General features: G+C 46.9%; 1 protein-coding gene across 7 annotated transcripts in view; it reads right to left on the bottom strand.

The window, feature by feature from the left end:
* Window positions 1-303: 303 nt before the first annotated feature.
* Window positions 304-25,698, bottom strand: part of Dhc36C (Dynein heavy chain at 36C) — a 73,843-nt gene continuing 48,448 nt past the window's right edge. Inside the window, exons 58-79 of one of the 7 annotated variants that reach the window (XM_069319687.1) lie at window positions 25,367-25,587; window positions 22,064-22,184; window positions 21,764-21,903; window positions 21,413-21,501; window positions 20,769-20,922; window positions 18,536-18,669; window positions 17,664-17,855; window positions 16,948-17,107; window positions 16,432-16,677; window positions 15,491-15,688; window positions 13,960-14,143; window positions 13,725-13,870; window positions 13,367-13,519; window positions 13,082-13,233; window positions 10,991-11,210; window positions 8,077-8,233; window positions 6,948-7,114; window positions 6,171-6,408; window positions 5,678-5,829; window positions 4,934-5,071; window positions 3,413-3,556; window positions 304-2,835 (exon numbers count right to left, since the gene is read on the bottom strand). In XM_069319687.1, the coding sequence (XP_069175788.1) occupies window positions 2,629-2,835; window positions 3,413-3,556; window positions 4,934-5,071; window positions 5,678-5,829; window positions 6,171-6,408; window positions 6,948-7,114; window positions 8,077-8,233; window positions 10,991-11,210; window positions 13,082-13,233; window positions 13,367-13,519; window positions 13,725-13,870; window positions 13,960-14,143; window positions 15,491-15,688; window positions 16,432-16,677; window positions 16,948-17,107; window positions 17,664-17,855; window positions 18,536-18,669; window positions 20,769-20,922; window positions 21,413-21,501; window positions 21,764-21,903; window positions 22,064-22,184; window positions 25,367-25,587 (3,713 nt within the window). In that variant the 3' untranslated portion in view covers window positions 304-2,628. The other 6 variants (XM_069319689.1, XM_069319690.1, XM_069319691.1 and 3 more) reach the window with 6 other exon arrangements.

The following is a 25,698-nucleotide window of genomic DNA, read 5'->3' as shown; positions in this document are numbered from 1 at the left end:
CAGACTATTTATCTGGGATAATACATGAACAAGAGGTCACAGACAGCATACCCAAATGAACCATAGAAACATTAAAAACCTAATTTTTTCAAGTGTCAGGATGGTGGCCAATAGGAATGCATTAAGAAGGCAAGTGGTGGAGGTAGACTCCATACACAGCGTTAAATGCAGATACGACAGAGTCCAATAGACACAAACTATACGCCAGTCGATTAAGGGTTAAGAAGCGAGCCCCAAGAGCTTTAGCTCAACCTCCACAAGTGCAACTAGGCAAGTATAACTAGGTAAGTAAATACACACACAAACTCAAGAACTTTTATGTCATTAACAAAGTGATGAAACAATACACACACATATATATACAATACATATACACATACATACATACACACAGTGCAACTCCGGCAACTTCCTGATTGGTTGTGGCTTCTCACATTAAGACGAGTGACAGGTTTATAATGAGGTGAAGAGCAGACATATGTATAATGAATAATAAAGCAGATTATTAATTTTAACCTCGCTAATTGTGACATACAAGTGATGGGGGGGGGGCGTCAACACCTGGACCACTACACACATCCTCACCTGTTGTATATCATACACTGTCACCCTTACTCTGGGTATACACACTAGTGTGAAGAGCAAGGTCACCCTTACTGTCATAGTTTTGACTTATGCACTTTTGGAGCCTGACAAGTCTGTAGTTGTAGATCAGATGTGTTTAGTGTAGTGGCAGTGTGTGTGGCCCAGCCACTCAGACAAGTGGGTTTCCAGCATTTCAAAGTAAGTTAAGTAAGTAATTATCAAAAGAAGGCACCAAACCGGGAAGGCTATGTATCAAAGTAAGTTAAGCATCTTCTCCAAGAGGTAAATAAGCAACCCTAGGCCAAATAGACACTGTTAGGCCTAATATAGTAGACATATGGGCTATACTAGGTCTAGGAATGTTTATGGTGGTTGGGGGAGCTTTTTGTGCTCTACAAAATTATTAAATTAATAGAACAAAATTTAAACTTTTTTTAATTTTTGTAAATTGGTGTATGTGGACCCTAATAATGGCGGTAAGTTCCATAACGTTTGGAGGAAGGATTGAAAATAAAGCGAAATACTTACAATATATTCCCAACACATGTCAAGTAATGTTATAAAATATAGTGACGTAATTACTGTTGCGTTTCTCTTAACATGACATCTGTATTCCCACGCTAATTGTGACATTATAATGATAGTGTCACCGCTAATTGTGACATTATAGTGATAGTGTCAGTTATTTATTGTTCATTGTGTTCATTAATAGTGTTAAATTACGCCTGCAGAACAAGTGATGTATAATACAAGCAAACACTTCGACAAGATTTAATTATGGTTAGAGAATGTTATCACAATAAAAATATTGGTAAAAGATAAAATAATTTATCAGATAAAATAATTTATCATATAAAAATTTATCGTGTTATCACACGATAAAACTAGTATGTCACATGGAGATACAAATATGCAGCTCTTATTTATACCCAACCAAACTCTTTCATATATAAGCAAACCTATGCTTAAAATACTTCAGCGAGCTCACGTTTATTATGTTAACTTTAAAATTGTTTCATAACTCAGATATGTACAAGTGTTCGTATAATCTAAAGTATAAATATAATCTATTCATGTCTCAGCTTCCTAATGTTAATTCCTTCTGCATGTCGCCCCTTCCTGAATGGTCAATAAGTTGGTTATAAAGGCCGGGTTGTGGTGGTGAAGACAACCGTTCACCTGGTGTGTGTGACCACCCTACACCTGTGGTACACTCAGGTGATCAACCATACACCTGTGGTATACTCAGGTGATCAACCATACACCTGTGGTACACTCAGGTGATCAACCATACACCTGTGGTACACTCAGGTGACCAACCATACACCTGTGGTACACTCAGGTGACCAACCCTACACCTGTGGTACACTCAGGTGATCAACGCTTGCTAGTAGTAGTAGTAGGCATCCATCAGTCTCAGGAGACTGTGGAGTTGCGCTCTGGTTGTCGGTCTGGAGTGGCCTCTCCAGGGCGCAAAGTCAGGGTAGGTTGATACGGGGGAGAAGCTGTTACCCATGCAGCACGTCCCCCCCTCTCCACGGCACCGAAAGTCTCCAATGGAAAGGCAAACGCCAATACGATTGGTTCCAGCGCCGTCGCAGGAACTGTGAGCGCCGGAGTTGACCTCGAAGTTGGTGAAAGAAGGCACAGGGACTCGAAACCCGGAGACCGCCGTCGTCGTGGCCGGAAAGCAAGTGTGACCAATGCTTGCTAGTAGGCCAGTGTATATATAATCACATTGCACAAATAACAAATTTAGTCACTGAATGTAATAATAAGCATTCGTTTTGTCGGGGGACAGGAAGCATGTGTATATATACTTTAGGTTTGTATCCAGGATGTAACCCATAACATTTGCCTGACTCCCGGGTACCAATTTACTACTAGGTGTACAGAGGCATTAGCTGAAAGGAAACGTGCCCAACCAACCAGTTCGATGTCCCGCCCGGAAATCGAACCGGTGATTGACTGTGACTGTTCTCGCTCACAGTCGAGAACGAAGCCAGGGGAAACTAGAATAAATATAACAGTGTTGAGGTCAGTTCAGTCTGAGAGAGAGCAGAGAAGGGCAACACCTCGGAGGGTCCAGTGGTCCTCGTCGAGGTGGGTGGGGATGTTGACGGAGAAGACGTAGTTGGTACAGTGTCCTGTCGTGGTCAGGTTCCCCCGCCGCTCACTGGTCTTGTACACAGGGCACGAGTACGTTGGCTCCCGCGGGATCTCCTCCCGCACCATCGGCTGCAGCCACAGCTGTGGTAGGAGGTGCGGAGTTAAGAGATGCTCACCTTACATCTCTAGAGAGAAAGAGATGGCCAATCTTGACACATCCAGATCGTTGTAAAAGGCATAGGGATACGACACAGCTACTGAGAAAGAGGCTAAACATCACAGCTGTGTCTGTTAAGGAAGGACACAAGATGCACAGATGCGTCGCGGTAGGCGAGACGCCCAAGATATTTCAGCCAGAGCTCATGAGAGAGGTACAAGATGCAACAGGTAGTCAAACCTTACATCTTGAGAAGGCCCACAACTCTCAACTATCAACTAATACAACTATTTCTACTAACAATATGGTACTACTATTACAGTTATTACTGCCATTCCTACCATTAAAATTTGATGATAAATATAAGACATTAAAGGTAAACATTATCATAACTACATGCACCACAACCATAAACACTACCACAACAACCACCACCAGCACTACCACCACAACCACCAAGGCGCCCACTACCACAGCCATCACCACCACCATTGCTAAAAATATAGTATTAACCGTGATGGCGCAGAGATAACCACTTCCATCACTACACCATACACTTACTGGAGGCATGTGTTCGTGAAGCCTCCTAGGCAGAGCTTCATCCAGACGTTTATTCTGGAAATCCCACCTAGCGCCCTCCAGGTAGAGGCCCTTGATGTAGGCTCCTGCTACAGGAGCGAGAGACTCCTCGTCCACCTCCAGCACCTCCAGAAATGAGAGAAACATTGAGTTACAAGGAGTTCCTGAAGAGGGATAACTTGGATGTAACAAACATGGTTTGCAGCACAGGATACTTCCTGGAGTGAAGAATAGAGAATAGATGGCAGGACAAGCGAGCTATAAAGGCAGGACAAGCGAGCTATGAAGGCGGGACAAGCGAGCTATAAAGGCAGGACAAGCGAGCTATGAAGGCGGGACAAGCGAGCTATAAAGGCAGGACAAGCGAGCTATGAAGGCAGGACAAGCGAGCTATAAAGGCGGGACAAGCGAGCTATAAAGGCGGGACAAGCGAGCTATAAAGGCGGGACAAGCGAGCTATAAAGGCAGGACAAGCGAGCTATGAAGGCGGGACAAGCGAGCTATAAAGGCGGGACAAGCGAGCTATAAAGGCAGGACAAGCGAGCTATAAAGGCAGGACAAGCGAGCTATAAAGGCAGGACAAGCGAGCTATAAAGGCAGGACAAGCGAGCTATAAAGGCAGGACAAGCGAGCTATGAAGGCGGGACAAGCGAGCTATGAAGGCGGGACAAGCGAGCTATAAAGGCAGGACAAGCGAGCTATGAAGGCGGGACAAGCGAGCTATGAAGGCGGGACAAGCGAGCTATAAAGGCAGGACAAGCGAGCTATAAAGGCAGGACAAGCGAGCTATAAAGGCAGGACAAGCGAGCTATGAAGGCGGGACAAGCGAGCTATGAAGGCGGGACAAGCGAGCTATGAAGGCGGGACAAGCGAGCTATGAAGGCGGGACAAGCGAGCTATGAAGGCGGGACAAGCGAGCTATGAAGGCGGGACAAGCGAGCTATAAAGGCGGGACAAGCGAGCTATAAAGGCAGGACAAGCGAGCTATAAAGGCAGGACAAGCGAGCTATGAAGGCGGGACAAGCGAGCTATGAAGGCGGGACAAGCGAGCTATAAAGGCAGGACAAGCGAGCTATGAAGGCGGGACAAGCGAGCTATAAAGGCAGGACAAGCGAGCTATAAAGGCGGGACAAGCGAGCTACTGGAAGAATCTGCCTGGACATAAGAAGGATACCTTTCAAGACACAACCTGGACGTTATATAAACTAATAAAGCTTGTCACTCTTAATGTGACCTGAACACTGAAGGTTCTCCCCTGCAAGTGAGGGACTATACTGTCAACTGCTTCATTGGAAGACAAATATAAAAGAGAAAGTCTGAAATTTAAAAGAGCTACATGAAAGTATTATGAGCCACCGGAAGAAAGTATCCTTCAAGATATTATCTTGAAGCAAAACGTCACTTGCGATAAAGCTGATCACATGAAAGTCAAATTAAACTTCGTGGATGAGCATAGTAATGCACAAGAGGCAAGAGTTTGCTGGTGGAGACGAACGCCCGTACCTGAAAGTGAAACCAAAGTTGGTCGATGGCGAGGGCGTGAGCGCGGGCGTGGTTCTGCAGGACGGCCGTCAGGAAGGAATGAGTGAAGAAGAACCCGCTGAGCCAGAACACCCGAGGCGGTCCACTGTCGTACCATCCCTGCCCGCACGCCGCCCACACGCCGCCCACACGCCGCCCGGGAATAAGGCACAAGGAATGAATTAAAGGTGAGTACAGAGTGGGTTGCAAGGTGAGTCAATAGTGGTTTCCAGGTGACTTAAAGAGTTAACTAAAGGAGAATCAAGAGTGAATTGTGTGCGAATCAAAAAAAGAATTACAACAAATAAGTTACTAGTGAGTCGCGTGTGTGGTATATATAAATCACAGCTAGTCATATCGTGTTTAAAAGTCACTATTCTAATTATGGGTCAATTGTAGTCGAGTTGTACAAAATAGAGTGTCAAGTTGCACGTTAAATTGACAATGACAATGACACTTTAATTTACGGAAAAGTACATACATATAAAATGAGTTAGAGGCACAATGTTGGATTTCTAGATAGAACAAGTATTTTAAGTACCTGTTCATGTGGACAAATCATATAACTATACACTGCAAGACTGAAGTAACTGAGCCGAGAATATTTGGGATCTGATGATAAATCACGTTTCATGGGATCGAAATGTTATTAATTCTTATTAGTGTACCGGTGGAATATACCGGTGCTTATATTAGGCGAGACCTGGTAGGTGAGCGGCCACTTACCTGGAGAAACTGGAGTCGCTGGTCCAGATCGGTGATGTAAGAGCCAAGTCCCTTCAGAGTCGGGTAGGACCGGGCCCGCCACGACGATGGCACCCGGCCTGTCCTCACCCCTACTAACACCTCCTCCACCTCCTCCGACAAGCTCTCCGTTCCTATAACAGAGAACAGAAAATGACACAGTGCTACAACATCTCTTACTCTGGTTGCACTCGACACATTTACAAACTGGTTCTGGCTCTGGTCAATTTAGCGTGCTGTCGTCAGCTCCAACTCCTCGCATCTCACTTGACCTCCGAACAAGGGGACACAGGTGGAAGCTTAGTACCCAGATGAGCCACAGAGACGTTAGAAAGAATTTTTTCAGTGTCAGAGTAGTTAATAAATGGAATGCATTAGGCAGTGATGTGGTGGAGGCTGACTCCATACACAGTTTCAAATGTAGATATGATATGGCCCTTAGGACGTGGGTGGTGGCAGAGGAAGAGGTTCTAACCTTCCATGGCCCTGAGGACGGCGTTGAGTGTGCTGCTGATGGTGTGGATGAGGGTGTTGTAGCGACTCATCTCCTGCACCAACACAGTGTTGAGAGACTGCTCCCTCATGGTGGGGTACTTGGCGAGGGCGGCGTCCACGTGGAAGGGTGCAGGGATGCGGCTCAGTATCTCCTCACAGGTCCTGCCCACAGTGTCGCCTTCCCCGGCCCCGCCCTCGCCTGATGACAGGGATGTGGCCTGCGTCCACAAACAAATATTTGTACTGTAATAATATTTTATGTATAAGATATACAAAGGATCAGATTACAGTGATTACTTGGTAGGCACAGTCTGTTTATTTTACAACGCCATTAATTATGAGCAGCGTTTCGGGTATACTAACAAAAGGAATATCCAGAGTTTTACACTTACGTTAATGTATACAGTGTGACAACTACGTGAGATGAGTTTATTGATATTGTTTATACATGTGTACATATGAAAATATCTCAATGAAGAGGAGACAGATGTGGATTGACAGTGTCAGACCACGGAGGAAAACTGAAACAGGAATTTCCTTAAGTACTTTCGTATATTAATACATCTTCAGAAGGAGTGTATTAATATACGACTCCTTCAGAAGATGTATTAATATACGAAAGTACTTAAGGAAATTACTGTTTCAATTTTCCTCCGTGGTCTGACACTGTCACATTTTTAATCACGTGTTTATTTTCGTGATATACACACACACATTATATAAGAGGGAGGTAGAATATATATGAGAGAGTTGTCACCTGGGTGAGGAGGACGGCTGAGAAGAGCTTGTTGGTCTCGGCCTGGTCCTTGTTGATGCTGGCGTTGCTGTTCATGCCGAAGACGTGGGGCGGGGCATCTCGAGGCAGCTCGGAGATGTGCTCCAGGAACTGGGAGTGTTCACCATCCTGCGGCGTCGTGTACACTCCTGCAGAACATACAGACCACACCCTTACTGGGAGGGGCAGGAGCACCCTGTCCAGGTGTTGGAGTCCCCCACTCCCATGATGGGGAGGGGGAGGGTGAGCGTCTTAGCCAGATATTGGGGGAGGGCAACTTGTCCGGGTGGTGGAGTGAGGAGGAGTTTGTACAGGCAGTGAAAAGAGGGGAGGGAGGAAGAAAGGAACTGTCAGGGGAAAGCACTAAGCCATTAAGACTACGTATATAGCACTGAGAAAGGGTCAGGATAAGGATTTGGGATGGGACGGGGGGGAAGGAATGGTGCCCAACCACTTGGACGGTCGGGGGACTGAACGCCGACCTGCATGAAGCGAGACTGTCGTTCTACCTTCCAGTCAAAGTGGAGGAGGAGCAATTAGTCGAGGTGATAAGAGGAGTGATTTGTTTACACAGTAAGGAGTAAGGGGGAGGAGGGACGTGTCCACGTAGTAAGGGGGAGGAGGGACGTGTCCACGTAGTAAGGGGGAGGAGGGACGTGTCCACGTAGTAAGGGGGAGGAGGGACGTGTCCACGTAGTAAGGGGGAGGAGGGACGTGTCCACGTAGTAAGGGGGAGGAGGGACGTGTCCACGTAGTAAGGGGGAGGAGGGACGTGTCCACGTAGTAAGGGGGAGGAGGGACGTGTCCACGTAGTAAGGGGGAGGAGGGACGTGTCCACGTAGTAAGGGGGAGGAGGGACGTGTCCACGTAGTAAGGGGGAGGAGGGACGTGTCCACGTAGTAAGGAGGAGGAGGAGGGGCGTGTCCACGTAGTAGTGGGGAGGAGGAGGGACGTGTCCACGTAGTAAGGGGGAGGAGGGACGTGTCCACGTAGTAAGGGGGAGGAGGGACGTGTCCACGTAGTAAGGGGGAGGAGGAGGGACATGTCCACGTAGTAAGGAGGAGGAGGAGGGACATGTCCAGGTACAGTAGTAAGGGAAGGAGAGAGTTACCCAGATGGTCAAAGGAGTGAGGGTCGCCGCTGACGACGTCGGGGTTATAGAAGCGTCGCAGGATGGTGCTGAGGGTACGTCGGTCTCTCTCGTCCGTCACCTTCCCGCCGTAGTTACACTCCGCCGTCAGGTACTGCAGCGCCTCCCACGGGATCTCCTGCAGGACATCCACACGTCAAGACAGTTCTTCTGGCGAGTATGTGCATGCCATTCTCTCTTCTCTTCAAGGGATCTTTTATTTTGGCTTATTTATTATCACATATTATTTACAAATCACCGAGATGCGATACAATTAGTTAACCGTTCTAATGAACAATTCATGATTGATGACACCATACTGTACATATATTCAGTCATCCCTTAGTTATTACTAAAGTCAATACTATTTATTATATATCCGTCATATTGGATTTTTATTTAATATCATGCCAACAAACTGGTGTCAAGCCAATAAACATGCAAATAAACTTACTGGCGTTCCAACGTAAGATCAAGTGCAAGTTACTATACTCGTAAATATTCACAAATAAAGTAAGATAAATATATTATCTGTCTTCACAACCGTTTTTTCATATTGATTGTTGCACATTTCAAGATCTGAATAAGAGGTAAGGCTGGGCCCTGGAGGGAGCGTTGAGAAGGCTGGGCCCTGGAGGGAGCGTTGAGAAGGCTGGGCCCTGGAGGGAGCGTTGGGAAGGCTGGGCCCTGGAGGGAGCGTTGGGAAGGCTGGGCCCTGGAGGGAGCGTTGGGAAGGCTGGGCCCTGGAGGGAGCGTTGGGAAGGCTGGGCCCTGGAGGGAGCGTTGGGAAGGCTGGGCCCTGGAGGGAGCGTTGGGAAGGCTGGGCCCTGGAGGGAGCGTTGGGAAGGCTGGGCCCTGGAGGGAGCGTTGGGAAGGCTGGGCCCTGGAGGGAGCGTTGGTAAGGCTGGGCCCTGGAGGGAGCGTTGGGAAGGCTGGGCCCTGGAGGGAGCGTTGGTAAGGCTGGGCCCTGGAGGGAGCGTTGGGAAGGCTGGGCCCTGGAGGGAGCGTTGGGAAGGTTGGGACCTTGAGGGAGCGAAGGAGTAAAGCGAAGCCCTTGTATTACCGTTGGGAAGACGGGTCCCTCGAGCAAGCCTTAGTAAGGCGAGGCCTTTGAGCAAGTGTTGATGAGGTAGGACCTCTTGAGCGACCATTGAGGGAATATTGGTACTGCGTGCTCCTCAACGGCCAGTGGTACTCTTCACAAAAAAGGACACCATAGGGAAATGTTCATTATCACAAATATTTCACCTACGATAAAAACTACAGAAAAGCAAAATAATAAAATATAAATTGGGTGTGTCGTATCCTCATATCCCGAACGTAAGGCAATAAGCAAGTGTGGAAACCCAGAGGCCACAAGCACACTGGCTGTGTGTAGTCATCTAGCAAGATCAGAAATAGTCAGATATATTTGAGAAAAGGGATGGGGTAGGGGGGCAGAGGGTGTCTTGGGGCAGAGGGTGTCTTGGGGCAGCGGGTGGTGACTGGAGGCACGCAGCCGCTGGCCTAAGATGACCCAGAGACGTGTACCACACATGCACAGTGGTCAGTGCAGGTCATGCGGGTGCTGGCTCTTCTACTTAACACACAGGAAATCTGTAGAGCACAAAACAATAGATAAATAGCGCGCGGTAAGAAGGCATTATATAAGAGTCCCAACGTGTGCAAGTTGGAGGACATTTGCTCACCATAGTTGAAACAAGGATGCAGCCAGAGGGAGTAAGGATAACATTTATATTGTGTGTGAAAGCGTACATATTTATGCATACGCCCTGTACGATTTGTTTATGGCTAGCATGTGTTGCGTGCTCTTGTGGTGACCATATAACATTTGCACGCTCGCTAATATCTAAACGTTTATGCGTGGAGACGAACGGAGACAACAGCAGGAGCTGGGGCCACATTCACGAAAGTACTTACGCAAGCACTTACGAACCTGTACATCTTTTCTCAATCTTTGGCGGCTTTGTTTCCAATTATTAAACAGTTAATGAGCTCCGAAGCACCAGGAGGCTGTTTATAACAATAACAACAGTTGATTGGTAAGTTTTCACGCTTGTAAACTGTTTAATAAATGTAACCAAAGCCGTCAAAGATTGAGAAAAGATGTACACGTTCGTAAGTATTTGCGTAAGTGCTTTCGTGAATCTGGCCCCAGGGCAGCAACAGTGTGCTCAAGCTAAGCCACACGTGAGGCGACAAGTGTTAGTAAGTGCTTCTAGTACTGCACGCAGTGCTAGAAGCTTCTAGTACTGCACGCAGTACTAGAAGCACTACAAATATATCTATATGAGGATACCATTAGTACAGTCGTGTTCGTTCTCTACTCATAATCAAGATTTCTGGGTTCAAATCCTGGGCGGGACAGATATAGTTAGTCACATTTCCTATCACCTAATGAGCCTGTTCACCCAGCAATATGTAGGTACCCAGGAGTCAGTCAGCTTGTTGTGAGGTTGCTGCTGATGTTGTTGTTGTTGTTGTTTTAGATTTAGCTACTTAGAACAAAATGTCCATGTAGCACAGGCTATAGTGAGCCCGTAATTGAGTTTGGTTACTCGGGACAACCTTGTTACTGTGATATTTGGGTCAAGGTACCACTTTGTGGGGGAGGATGCAATCCCACGATGTGGGGTTGCATCCTGGGAAGGGGGGCAGTAATTGGACCTTGGGTGGTACTTCTGTATAAGCCTAACATGTATAAATACACTGGCGGCATGTCCCCTAATACAATGAATTAAATTATATGCAGTACGCAGTAGTGCGGACATCTTCTCTGAAACAAAGTATTACTTAATAAAGTTCTGTACTATTCTCCAAAATATTGGCCACAATTATATTCATAGTATAATCTGCATGAAAGATATGAGCCACGTGTGGCAGCGCGACACCGTACCACGTAAGATGCTAGCAGGTTGCGAAGTTGCTGAGCAGAAATCCTGAGATCGGTATCGGAGAAGGAGTAGGGAACGTTCCACCCGAGGGGGCCGAAGAGCCGCCGCTCCTGCACGACGGCGTGGAAGAAGCAGAGGGAGAACACCAGGCGGCGGAATCTTTCAGAAGATCCCGGCCCCTGCAGGAAGTCTGGCTCCGAGAGGGGGTCCGCTAGGTACAGTCTGCAGGAGACGAGGGAGAGGGTTAGGCGGGAGGCTGGTGGTGAACACACCCGTTTACTTTAATGTCTGGCCAGGACGAACTCGGGTAAGCAATTATCAGAAGAAGAGTATCTCGGGTAGTGGTTTAATAGTTTAAGAATATTATCCTCTTGTTCTTTAATGCTAATTATAAAAGATGACATCGCTCAGCTTCATGAAGAATGAAGTCAATGGGAATAACCGGTAAAGTAGGACGCTGGATACTCAGTTTTCTGTCAAACAGGACTCAGCGAGTAACTGTCAACTATATAAAATCTAGTCCAAGTGCAGTGAAAAGCTCTGTACCTCAGGGTACAGTCCTTGCACAGCTGCTTTTCCTTATTCTCATATCAGATATAGACAAAATAACAAGTCACAGCTTCGTATCATCCTTTGCAGATGACACAAAAATCAGTATGAAAATTACCTCGGCTGAGGACATTGAAAAACTTCAAGCTGATATTAATAAAGTTTTCGACTGGGCATCAGAAAATAACATGATGTTTAACAGTGATAAATTCCAGGTACTCAGGTACGGTAAAAATGAGGACCTTAAACATAATACAGAGTACAAAACACAATCAAATGTACCCATAGTAGGAAAACAGCATGTAAAGGATTTGGGAATAATAATGTCTGACGACCTAACGTTTAAGGAGCATAACCAAGCAAATATTGCGACAGCCAGAAAAATGATAGGATGGATTACGAGAACTTTCAAATCCAGGGATCCCATCACAATGGTTGTACTCTTCAAGTCACTTGTGTTGTCCCGTCTTGAGTACTGCTCAGTACTCACTTCCCCCTTCAGAGCAGGAAAGATTGCTGAAATAGAGGGAATACAGAGAACATATACGGCACGCATAGACGCAATAAAGCACCTAAATTATTGGGATCGTCTCAAAGCCCTCCAAATGTACTCACTAGAAAGAAGACGAGAGAGATATCAAATAATATACACCTGGAAGATACTGGAGGGCCAAGTACCAAATCTACACAGTAAAATAACAACGTACTGGAGTGAACGACATGGAAGAAAATGTAGAATAGAACCAATGAAGAGCAGAGGTGCCATAGGCACAATCAGAGAACACTGTATAAACATCAGAGGTCCGCGGTTGTTCAACGTCCTCCCAGCAAGCATAAGAAATATTGCCGGAACAACCGTGGACATTTTCAAGAGGAAACTAGATTTATTCCTCCAAGGAGTGCCGGACCAACCAGGCTGTGGTGGGTATGTGGGCCTGCGGGCCGCTCCAAGCAACAGCCTGGTGGACCAAACTCTCACAAGTCGAGCCTGGCCTCGGGCCGGGCTTGGGGAGTAGAAGAACTCCCAGAACCCCATCAACCAGGTATCAACCAGGTATCACTGCTTTTAGAAGACACCCACCTATCCAGATGTGCCGTCTACATCACACTGACATAAATAAGATCAACACTCGACAAAGCAGAATATCTCAATTGGTCCCTGAGTGAGGCTTTGAAAGTGGCGAAAGTAAGTGCTTACAGGCACTCAGCAGTAGGAAGCAAGAGATGGGTTTGAGTGGGGGCCACGGAGATAGGCACGTCCTATTTGGGGGGCAGTTAGATGCCTTGGGAACCTTCTCGTTTAAGGCTAACCCATAGTATAGTGGACAGTGTCCGCCTACGATGTCAGCGGGCGGGTGTTCCAGTTCCAGGCATTAGTGCCCAATGTGGATGAATATATATAACCTAAACATAACTAAGTCAATAATTCATGTTCATAATATAACCTAAAACGTCCCTCTGAAGGAGGGGACAACCTGTCCCCTCCCTCAGGCAACACTACCCAAGTACATTTTGTTTGGTAACATTACAGATGACAGACACACCTCTTGAGGTTGGCCCTGAGCCCCTTGGGAGGCTCCGTGACCATCTTGATGCTGGACTGTAAGACGGACACGGGGAAGTGCGCCGACGGGTAGCTGGTGAGCCACAGCCGGAAGTCAGAGTGGGTCGTCTCTGGGTTGAGGTCCTCACACATCTGTAATGATGCGGAGGTTGTAAGGATGGAAGCTCCGAGGGCAGACACTGTCACCCGTATAATTATGCCTATCGAAGTCAACAAAAATATTGAAATCAGAGAGAGAATATGTATAGAAGCCATTAACACTGACCTTCTCGAGGGATGGCATGAAGGACTTGGCCAGGTGACAGTTCTGGAGGAGGACCCAGGTGCCTATTCTCGCTCCTTCTTCGATGAGGCGCTTCGCCACGGGTCCCTGGCCTTGCCCCAGCGACACGCTCTGCAGTCGGTCTCCTCCCATCCCCTGCCACAACCAACCGTCACCAGGAAAACCACACATGAGCTTTCACCCACGGAGACTGCACTCACGAAGTCCATCAGGTGTTTCATTGGGTTTATCTGGTGCTAAAGTCACACTACACCCCGCCTCTCTACCACAACTCACAAGGTACCACAACTACCACCCGCCCCACTACCACAACTCACAAGGTACCACACAACTACTTTACCTGATCCTCTGCAAACTTGAGGAGGAGATTGGTCGGGTCTGCCCCCGGGGTGAGAAGGAAGATGAGGGGCAGGCAGCAGTTGGAGTCGGTGAAGGTGCGGGCCAGGTCGAAGGGCGGCGGCTCGATGTAAGCCTTCCCCAGCAGGTCTGGTGGGTCAGGGGGTGTAGAGGTGATAACATATATTTTCCCTGTTGGCTATCATCTAACACTGTATTCCCTTACACACATGACTTACCGGCCACGTAGTCTTGCACCGCCGCCACCACCTTGTCCGCGCGGAGGCACCGAAGAACACACAGCAGCTGCATACGGCTCAGCTCTTCGTCCCCTTCGCACGGGATGGTCTCCTTATGAGGGCTCTCCGACTCAAACACCTGCCGCCACTCCTGCAGGTGCCGCGGGAACTCCTTCACTAAGTGCTGGGAAGGAGGAAAACTGAGGTAATTACCAAGGATCTCTCTCAGAGCCTAACCTCAAGGACCTATAGTGAAACATTCAACCTGTCCGCTCAAAGTGCAAAGTAACACAGCACTTTTAACGGCATCTACCAAACCGTCAACATTACATGGTTGTCGTAAAGGTTAAAGCCCCGTGATACTAACATTTCCCAGTCAGTCATTGACCTCCATATCTTAAGTGGGCAGCTTAGGCGCCAGCGTTTCTGGCTAGGCAAAACAGTTGCATTTTTACGGTGTCAAATCGTGAGAAACAACGCAAATGATTTTTTTATTTAATGTAATACAAAATTGGAGGCTGTGAAGTAGTAGCTGTACTTGTCATGGTGACTCGTCTGGGAGTCGGTAACAATTCCTTTAATTACAAAAACATTTATAATTGTAACTATATAATTGAACATTTAACATGGCTGGAGCTACATATACAGACACTAGGGGGGGGGGGGTAACCGGCTGCACCCGGGTCTCTTTCATTCCTTCCTCTCTTCCCCTAGCTCTCCTCTCTCTTTCCCTAACACCCCTCCTCCCTACTTCCCATGTTCACTATACTCCCAGGGGTATTGTGATTGACACAATATCACCATCTTCCACACTGTAACCATCTTATCTACTCACAACCATCATTTCTGTAACTGTCTTCGCTACACACAACCTGCAACAATGTGTAACTCTCTTCACTACACATGAGCATCCTCATCACTGCAACCATCTTCACTAAATGCTGTCTTCATCTCCGTAACCATCATTGGTACCCGGGCACCACCGGGTTCCCCATCCACAACCTCCCTACCCTTCACCACTTTCCTTACACGTCATAGCTTTCCTCACCCCTCACTACCTTCCCTACCCTTCACCACCATCACTCTCCTTCACTACCTTCCCTACCCTTCACCACCATCACTCTCCTTCACTACCTTCCCTACCCTTCACCACCATCACTCTCCTTCACTACCATCCCTACCCTTCACCACCATCACTCTCCTTCACTACCTTCCCTACCCTTCACCACCATCACTCTCCTTCACTACCATCCCTACCCTTCACCACCATCACTCTCCTTCACTACCTTCCCTACCCTTCACCATCATCACTCTCCTTCACTACCATCCCTACCCTTCACCACCATCACTCTCCTTCACTACCACCCCTACCCTTCATCATCCCTACGCTTCACTACACACAATATTCACCACACACACCACCACCATGACAAGGTTGTTACAGCGTTACACCAAAGTAACACTTGTACAAATAACGTGTTTGTTGGAGGGATATAATCCATGTACTGGAAAAAAAGATAGAAGGTAATACCTTTAATGAGGGCAGACAGCAGAGCCATTGAAACTGGAGCCAGGTGGTCTCTGGGAGCCAGGCAGGGGCGGGGTTGGGGGCGGGGTCGTGAGCCAGAGCCACGCCCCCCGTCAGCAGGAAGAGCCACTCACTGTCCACCACTTTATTCTCAGACCGTTGTAGGTTAACACACACCAGGAAGGAGAACACCAACTTGTCCTGACGAAGCACACACAGCATGGTTCTTCACGTTAATGTCAACCCTGGTGCTGGCAGTACTAAAGTGTCACATTATTAAAAAGTGAGAAATTCATGTACATTTGGTAATAATGTTCTAGCGCGTTAGATACTTCACAGTTGGCAGGCAGTTGACAACACTTTGACGGCTGCCAGTATGGTCACTCAAGTGGTCATACACTTCAAAGTTTCGTGTACGTACATTAATGAAGGAAGAATATATAATGTAGTGACCCAGAGGGAAAACGATTGCTATGTCTTCGTTTCTATCCGGAAGCAGAGGAACTCCAAGAGATTTATAACTTAAGCACCTAACCATCCAAGTGGTTGGGCACCATTCCTTTCCCCCCGTCCCATCCCAAATCCTTATCCTGATCTCTTCCAATTGCTATATAGTCGTAATGGCTTGGCGCTTCCTCTTCATAGTTTCCTCGCTATATTCACCAATGTTTAACTTTTAATCTATAAATATCTAATAAAGCAAAAGAAAATAACATGGTTACTGCATTAAAGGGGACCCAAAAATCCCCTCTAATGCCTTGTGTGTTTTCCTCTGGAAGCTATGGGTCCCCCTTCTTCCAGCCAGAGGTGGTGCCCCCTTCCTTATTTTTAATAAATTTTCTGCTATGATATATCATTTTAATTAAAAATAAATATTATAGTTTGTATTGAGAGCTTGAAGGTGGTGTTGCCTGGCAACCACAAAACACACCACCACTACCAACCTTCTCAAACAGTCCTGTACACACGTTGTGGTAGAGACTGAGGGTGAAGTGGTTCCTGAGGGCGTTGAGGCGATTCAGAAGCTCGCTCGCCTTCTCAGAGTTGTCAATGGAGTTGGAGAAAAGGTTCACGAACCAGTTTAGGGAGAACTGGTACATGGGGTCGAGGGCGGCCAGGTCCCTCAAGGTGAAGAACAGGATGGAGGCGGTTATGGCCACTGGACGGTATCCCAGACGAGTGGCGTTGATCTGGACAACACAGTATGGGTTAATGACCGAGGCTCTTGTTGATCTGACCAGCATAGTATGGTTAACTGATCAGACCAACACAGAATGATTAATAACCGAGGATGATTGGTTGATTAGGACAAAAGAGTATGATTAACTGATCAGACCAGCAGAGTATGATTAATAACCGAGAATTTCATTGGCAATCTTCGTTATCCCCCCCCCATCCCCCACCCGTCTCCAGTCATTACCTCCCTGGTCTCCTAGCTCTAACCCACGAGTGATGCTGACCTTCTTCTCCGTCTCTTCAGCAATGGTCTGCTTCTCCTGCGTCTCCTTCACCAGTCTGTTGGCATCACTGAGGATGTTGATGGCCGTCTCGTCCTCCAGGATGCTGCCCTTGGACGACGAAAGTGTTGACAGGATCCTGTCTTCCAGCTCCTTAAGGTTCCTGGAGGGTGACAATACGATGGATGGGGTGGGTGGTGTGTGTGTGTGTGTGTGTGTGTGTGTGTGTGTGTGTGTGTGTGTGTGTGTGTGTGTGTGTGTGTGTGTGTGTGTGTGTGTGTGTGTGTGTGTGTGTGTGTGTGTGCGCGCGCGCGCGCGGGCATTTGATAAGGTTCCGAGTAAAAGTGATAACTTATTTGTGTTTAACATAGTAACGTACTGAGGAGATATGTCTTGTACTGAGCATGGATGTATTAAAGGCAACACGCAGGGTCAGTATTGGGTCTGGGTGTCTTAAACTGTGCATAAAGAGAGACTAAGAGGAAACAAAGGCCAACTCAGAACATTTGCCAATGTTACTGCGACAAGTAACAAATATAATCAAAGGACGGCTTCGAGGCATCGAGATCTTTGCCTTAGCAAAACAAGATGTGAAAATATACAAGACTGGGTATTAGACTTTTTGAGGCAATACTGTAAGTTTTGGTGACCAAGAAGCTGAACACAAGAATGTTGTCTCCCAGAAGCCTGGGGCATGAGTACGACCTGAGGAGCCTCACTTCTTGTTCTGTGCGGTCTGCAGCATGAGTGTGACCCTCTCCTCCTCCAACTCGGGTTTCTCGTGCGCCACCACCAGGGCCAGCAGCTGGTCCTCGAGGCCGGCCCCAGTCAGAGCAAAGTTGACGAGGGTGACCTTGACCGACACTTCCGGCACGTAATTGGGATTGCTGAGCTTCGTCGTCAGGTACATCCTGAGGGAGGGGGGAAGTGGAGTTAAGGTACATCCTGAGAGAGGGGGAAGCGGCGTCAGGTACATCCTGAGAGAGGGGGAAGTGGAAGCAGGAACACCGCTCGTGTACTTACTAATCCACCATTTCCGAACCAGTAATTATATACCTATTTTATATAAATCTTAACTTATCTAAAGATAGGGTCACCCTACCCTATGTGGGGCTCACCCACATAGGGTAGGGTGAGCCCCACAAAGCCCTAGCACATATAGGGCTCACCCTATACATGGTAGGATCACTCTACCGCTAGTGGAGTCATCCTACACCTTGTGTGGGTCACCTTACCTCTAGTAAGGTTCCTTACACCTTGTGGGAAGTCACCCTGTACTTTTTCGGAGTCACTATTCCTATTGTGGGTCATCCTACCTTTAGTAAGGTTCCTTACACCTTGTGGGGGGGTCACCCTGTACTTTTTCGGAGTCACTATTCCTATTGTGGGTCATCCTACCCCTAGTGGGGTCATCCTACCACTAGTGGGGTCATTCTACCCCTAGTGGGGTCATTCTACCCCTAGTGGGGTCATTCTACCCCTAGTGGGGGTCATCCTACACCTTGGGGGGGGGGGGGTTTCACCCCACCCCCTACTGGGGTCCACCACACCTTGTGGGGTTAGCACAGAGACAATTCAGTAGGTGTGGTACCTGAAGTCGGCAGAGTACTCGATGGTGGCGTCCCCGAGCTTGATGCAGGTGGAGCCGCTCTGCTTGAAGGTCTGCTTCAGGAGCAGTGGCTCCAGGATGGGGTCCAGCTCCTCCCCAACGTTCTCCAGCAGCACCTACAACACACAATGGAATAAGCATAATAAACTTATTATAATTAATACAAAACTTGGCCGCTCAGAAACAAGTTTGTCATAAAGGATTTTTTAAGATAGAATTAGATTGTAAATCAAATACAAAAAATCATATATAAGGTAATGGAAAGCTTTGGCATTTCACGCAAAAAAAGTGAATTACAAAATATTTAACTTCAAGAAAACTGCTTGTTAGGAGGTCAAGATTATATACCCGATTACACTTGACTAGACAAAGAACCACAAGCTAAAAGACCAGTGAAGGCGAGATGATAAAGTGGATATTAACGGGCTATTCATGCCCGTGCCACCTCTTGGGTGGCCTAATCTTCATCAATCAATCGGTATTCCTTCATTCATGCACATTCATCTTTTATCTTTTAGCTCTAAATTCATTAAGCAATGAATCCCATTGCTTAATCTACTAAAACGTCAGCCTTTCAATTTGTTTCTGAAGGAAGTATCCTTCCCGGCCAGGATACGAACCCATGACAAAGACACTCGCCTGGCGTTGCGCGAGCGCTATGTTATGGGTTCGTATCCTGGCCGGGGAGGATTTACTGGGCGCAAATTCTTAACTGTAGCCTCTGTTTAACGCAACAGTAAAATGTGTACTTGGTTGTAACAACGATTCTTCGCGGCGGGGATCGTATTCCAGGGACCTGCCCGAAACGCTACGCGTACTAGTGGCTGTACAAGAATGTAATAACTCTTGTATATATCTCAAAAAAAAAAAGTAAGGCAATAAGTGTATGGCGCACTTGAAGGCAGCACCCAGGGCGTATCCCCAGCTGCGAGAGAACACCCGCGCGGGGATGAAAACTTTCCTGGTGTCTCGGGGGGGTTCCCGCCTCATAACAGGTTTACCAGAGTTCATAAAGTACAATTTCATAGCTGACCTTGAGGTAACTAAATCTACGCACGCGGTGAAGACAACAAGTTTGGTAATAGTGGCCACCAGGAAGGAATGTATTAAATACGGACACCAGTCAAAGCCCAAGTCCCCGAGACCGGACGACGTATTGTCTGGTATTAAATGTGAAGATGACTTTTGTCAACCACTGTCTTACATCTTGGCTAAATCTTTAAGAGTCGAGTCGGAAACTTGAATCGTGAAGGCTCCAATAAGCCTTGAAAAACACAAATTAAAAATGAATTCACAGAATGGTTTTACTCACAAAATAATGAATTAGGAAGGGCTAAATAATGAGTTATTGGGAATATCTTTATCTTTTTTATCTTTAATTTAATTCGGACATGGTTATATCAGACATAAAAGAGAGTCAAACATGCAAAGAGGGTGGGAAACTCACATGGGCAGAAAATAAATTCAAATCAAGATTAGGAAAACAGATATGCAAATGGATGTTAGAGTTTAACCCCAACAAGTGTAAGGTAATAAAGTTGAGAAAGAAGACCCGATGAAATCTATAGAACTCCCTTCTGTTCTGTCCAAGTTTGGTGGCAAATTTATTATCTTTATCATAAGTTGTTATCTTTGGTTACTTAAACCTATATTATTATGAATGTGTTTATGTCCGAAGTTCCTGTTTGACACTAACTACTATTTAGATTGTCTCTGGTTCACCTCCTCACCTAATATGCTTATCGGATGGCGGAACCGCCATCACCAAGAGATGTCAAGACTTCCCCACCACCACCCTGAGTAGACAGAACTTCCCTGATACCACCTGGGGGGGGGAGGGGGGAGGGGGAGCAACAAGTTCATCACTTACCCATCTGGCACACACCCCACACCTTCAGCTTGAGGCACTGTAAATATTAATATATCATACTGACACCCCCTACCCTGACCACACCTGTCCAGACCACACCTGTCCTGGCTTCTCCTGCCCTGACCACACTTGCCCAGATCACACCTGTCCTGGCTAGTCTTGTACTGGCCACCCTTGCCTAGACCACACCTGCCCTGGCTTCTGCATTGGCCACACCTGCCTTCACTAAACATCGAGGTGGTCTTTGTTTTGAACAAAATAATAATCAACAAGCCGTGGTAGATACCGTGGCCAGCCAGTACCCACTGGCTGGCCCGGTTAGGTCACAGTGGTCGAGGTACTTACTGGCTGGCCAAACTGTATACAGTTCTCCAGGGTGCGAATGAAGTCTGGGTCAGAGAGCTTGATCACCTGAAGGGAGTTGTCCTTCTCCATGTTACGGATCCACTTGTTGGCTTGTCCTTGTGGGTCGATGAGCAGCGGCCAGCGTGTGGTGTTACTGTGGACACAAGATGAAGGGCGGGTTACGTCTGTCTGTCAGTCAGTAGTACTGTATGTACAACCACCTGTCGCTGGCTGTGGCGTCATCTGTTACTCATGGCAGTAAGCCATGAGTACTCCTTGGGCGCCACGGAGTAAGCGCCAGCTTTAATTGTATAATGACTTCTAATGACAGCAAATATTATAAAGGAACGCTCACAAATTCACTCACACAATCCCAAAACATCAAAACTATAAAAAGTCTGGAGGTTTGCTACAATGATGGTTGCCCTTTTGCAGAGTGGTAGACGGATGAAAGAAGTGAGAAGGCGATAGATGCCAAAACCATCACTATTTTCACGGTTATTGACAGAGTACTGGGAACGTTGACCAGACCACACACTGGAAGGTGAAGGGACGACGACTGGCAGTACTGGGAAGACTGGACACCAAGAGCGTAGTTCTCCTCATGTAAGTACACTTAGGTAATCACACACCCGCGTCCCTACCTGATGATGACGCCGTTGTCTATACTGAAGGGGTCGGTGGGCAGGCCGTTGAGAGTCCAGTCACGGATGGTGAGCGGGTCGCCCAGCACCTAGCAGGAGACGAGGAGTTACACTGTAGGTAACTGCTACCACTACAGTGTTATACACATCACACGCCAACTCGCTGTATTAATATAACCATCCTGTGTATTATAATGTGCTCTGCTGACTGGATGCAACACCATACAACCCATCTCGCATAGGAAGAGGTCTGCCTGGCTCTATCACATTAATGAACAAATGATTACAAGTTAGCCTAATGCCTGCCTCACCGTGCAACACCAGGCCGCCTGCGACCATCATAGTACTGACCGAGGCCAAGACAAATTCTCCGGAGCATGGCACGCCCCTCTCGCGACACTCCTGGAGCCAGCGGGTGGTCTGCTCCGTGCGGTACTCGGGTGTGAAGGCCCCCAGGTACGCTATCACCCCCGCCGCCAGCAACATGTCTCCTGCAGCAGTCAAATGCTCACTAACAAGGCTGTTCTTATTTAATAGCATTTATCCTTTGGCAAGTTAATACAAACTATAAATATATTATACATATGCTTACTGCAAGTGTGAGGAAGCTGTGAGGTTGATGTAAACAAGACTAGAGTAGGACTGGCGCACCTGTTAGGTAGATGTAGACCTGGGCCAGGTGGTGGGCGTTGTCCGTCCAACGGGTCTTCTCCCCACCCAGAGCGGCCAGCAGCTGCTCCGCGCGGTCCTTCTTAATGCTACACAGCTCCACCTGAGGGACCAACCCTGCTTGTACCACTCCTAACTCACTCACTCTCTCTCCTACCAACTCCACAATATATAGTATTCATCAATATGGACTTAATAAGCAACTGGTAATATTTATCATCAAATGCATAATTAACTTAACCAGCCATTATGTCTTCATGACAAACAAATGGTAGTTATACTTCGTCACTAGTTCACTCATCATCTGTTATACCTCATCACTAGCTCACTCACCGTCTGCTATAGTTACACCTCATCACTAGCTCACCGTCTGCTATAGTTACACCTCATCACTAGCTCACTCACCGTCTGCTATAGTTACACCTCATCACTAGCTCACTGTCTGCTATAGTTACACCTCATCACTAGCTCACTCACTCACCGTCTGCTATAGTTACACCTCACCACTAGCTCACTCACCGTCTGCTATAGTTACACCTCATCACTAGCTCACTGTCTGCTATAGTTACACCTCATCACTAGCTCACTCACTCACCGTCTGCTATAGTTACACCTCATCACTAACTCACTCACTGTCTGCTATAGTTACACCTCATCACTAGCTCACTGTCTGCTATAGTTACACCTCATCACTAGCTCACTCACCGTCTGCTATAGTTACACCTCATCACTAGCTCACTCACCGTCTGCTATAGTTACACCTCATCACTAGCTCACTCACCGTCTGCTATTGTTACACCTCATCACTAGCTCACTGTCTGCTATAGTTACACCTCATCACTAGCTCACTCACCGTCTGCTATAGTTACACCTCACCACTAGCTCACTGTCTGCTATAGTTACACCTCATCACTAGCTCACTGTCTGCTATAGTTACACCTCATCACTAACTCACTCACTCACCGTCTGCTATAGTTACACCTCATCACTAACTCACCGTCTGCTATAGTTACACCTCATCACTAGCTCACTCACCGTCTGCTATAGTTACACCTCATCACTAGCTCACTCACTGTCTGCTATAGTTACACCTCATCACTAGCTCACTCACCGTCTGCTATAGTTACACCTCATCACTAGCTCACTCACTGTCTGCTATAGTTACACCTCATCACTAACTCACTGTCTGCTATAGTTACACCTCATCACTAGCTCACTCACTGTCTGCTATAGTTACACCTCATCACTAACTCACTCACTGTCTGCTATAGTTACACCTCATCACTAGCTCACTGTCTGCTATAGTTACACCTCATCACTAGCTCACTCACTGTCTGCTATAGTTACACCTCATCACTAGCTCACTCACCGTCTGCTATAGTTACACCTCATCACTAACTCACTGTCTGCTATAGTTACACCTCATCACTAACTCACTGTCTGCTATAGTTACACCTCATCACTAACTCACCGTCTGCTATAGTTACACCTCAACACTAGCTCACTCACAGTCTGCTATAGTTACACCTCATCACTAACTCACTCACTGTCTGCTATAGTTACACCTCATCACTAGCTCACTGTCTGCTATAGTTACACCTCATCACTAGCTCACTCACCGTCTGCTATAGTTACACCTCATCACTAGCTCACTCACCGTCTGCTATAGTTACACCTCATCACTAGTGTAACACGGGTTTGTGTTCCTCTCTCTTTACTTCCTTCTTTCTACTCCCTCTACCCGTATTCTTACTTTTATTTCTAAACCAAGGGACTCCAAAACTTTTACCAAAGCCAACTCCACGCCACGTGGTCCTAAGACGATTGACCGACTTAGGATTCTACACCCAGTATGACGTGACCTAAGCTCTGATCAAAACCCTAGAGTCGCCTCTGCTGCCACCACCAGACCAGTAATACAAGAGCAATGATCGAGGTCTGGATCGATCACGCTAATTAATCAACCTAGGGGCTTGATCCCCACTATAAACGATGACCTTGAGTGTGGAATAAATTACACGGTAATGATGATTCCGATTCGATGTTAGAATCGGCGCCCAATACAACTCTGCCTCGTGTGGACCACGTGACCAGGACAAGTATACACATAAAACACATGGAAACAATAAAATGCAAATTAATAACAAATTTAATTTATTAAAAGAAAACTAAAACAAAATCTAAATATGTTCACTCCCTATCACTTTAACACTCCCTACTTGACCTGAGTGGCAAATGAGAAGACTATTTCTATAATTAACAATAGCAACTATACCTTGGGCGACCAGCTAGATGTTTTGGCTGGTCTTGGGGAGAGGTAAGATGTTTGACCTCTTATCCCAGCTGCTCCCGTTTCCACACTGCTCTCTCTCTTGTCTGGTCTACCCCAGACAGAGCATTGTATCCTTCCGCCTAGTCAGTCAAAGTTCTACAAAGTTACTAGCCAGGTTTAAGTTATAACAATTAACCTCTGTTGTACTTAATTGATCCAGACTGGTTGAATTATTTTACTGAATTAAATTACAAACATCTAACGGCAGAGCTGTTCCCGATCACAAAAATGGTTATTAAAACTTTGAGAAATATTAGACCTGTCAACCCCTGATGACCTATGACCGCCGGTCACTCCGCTTTAAAAGTTAGATCTGATTCGTGACGTCACTGATGGTGACTTAAACTCAATCATTAGAATACTCTTGATATTGTATCCAGTACTATTATACAATACAATTTTAATGCAAAATGAATAAAGGCTAATTTTCTCTAAATTACTGAATACTATAGGATGATTCATTTTACGCAGCTATGAACAAAGCGTTGGTTATTTCCACCGCGAATTCCCCTGGGGGTCAGGTCACCATGCGGCTCAGCTTCCCATTCTCTTTTGTCGATAAACCCCTCTGGATAATTCTTACAACAGCCTAGTTTGTTACACTAGCTCACCGTCTGCTATAGTTACACCTCATCACTAGCTCACTCACCGTCTGCTATAGTTACACCTCATCACTAGCTCACTCACCGTCTGCTATAGTTACACCTCACCACTAGCTCATTCACTGTCTGCTATAGTTACACCTCATCACTAACTCACTCACCGTCTGCTATAGTTACACCTCACCACTAGCTCATTCACTGTCTGCTATAGTTACACCTCATCACTAGCTCACTCACCGTCTGCTATAGTTACACCTCATCACTAGCTCACTCACCGTCTGCTATAGTTACACCTCATCACTAGCTCACTCACCGTCTGCTATAGTTACACCTCATCACTAACTCACTCACCGTCTGTTCAAGTTCAAGTTTCTCCTTCTTGACAGTATCGAGCTCCGCCTGGAGCCCGGCCAGCTCCTCCTGGACGCCCCTGAGCGCCTCCTGCTTCTTACGGAGCTCGCCCATGAGTCCCTGGTACTGGTGGTCAGCCCGCTGGAGAGCCTCCCTCTTGGGCGCCACCTTGCGGTCCACCTCCTCGTACCTCTCCATGGCCAGCACCCACTTGCACAGACCTGCACATACACACACACGCTCGTCTTAACTTAGTATACACACTCATGCCTACCTCTTATATTTACTATTCAGCAATAATATTATAGGTAAAGCATAGTAAATCTACGAGG

This window comes from Procambarus clarkii, chromosome 94 (genome assembly GCF_040958095.1).
Source record: "Procambarus clarkii isolate CNS0578487 chromosome 94, FALCON_Pclarkii_2.0, whole genome shotgun sequence".
Lineage (NCBI taxonomy): Eukaryota > Metazoa > Arthropoda > Malacostraca > Decapoda > Cambaridae > Procambarus > Procambarus clarkii.
This window is presented reverse-complemented; position numbering and strand designations above follow the sequence as displayed.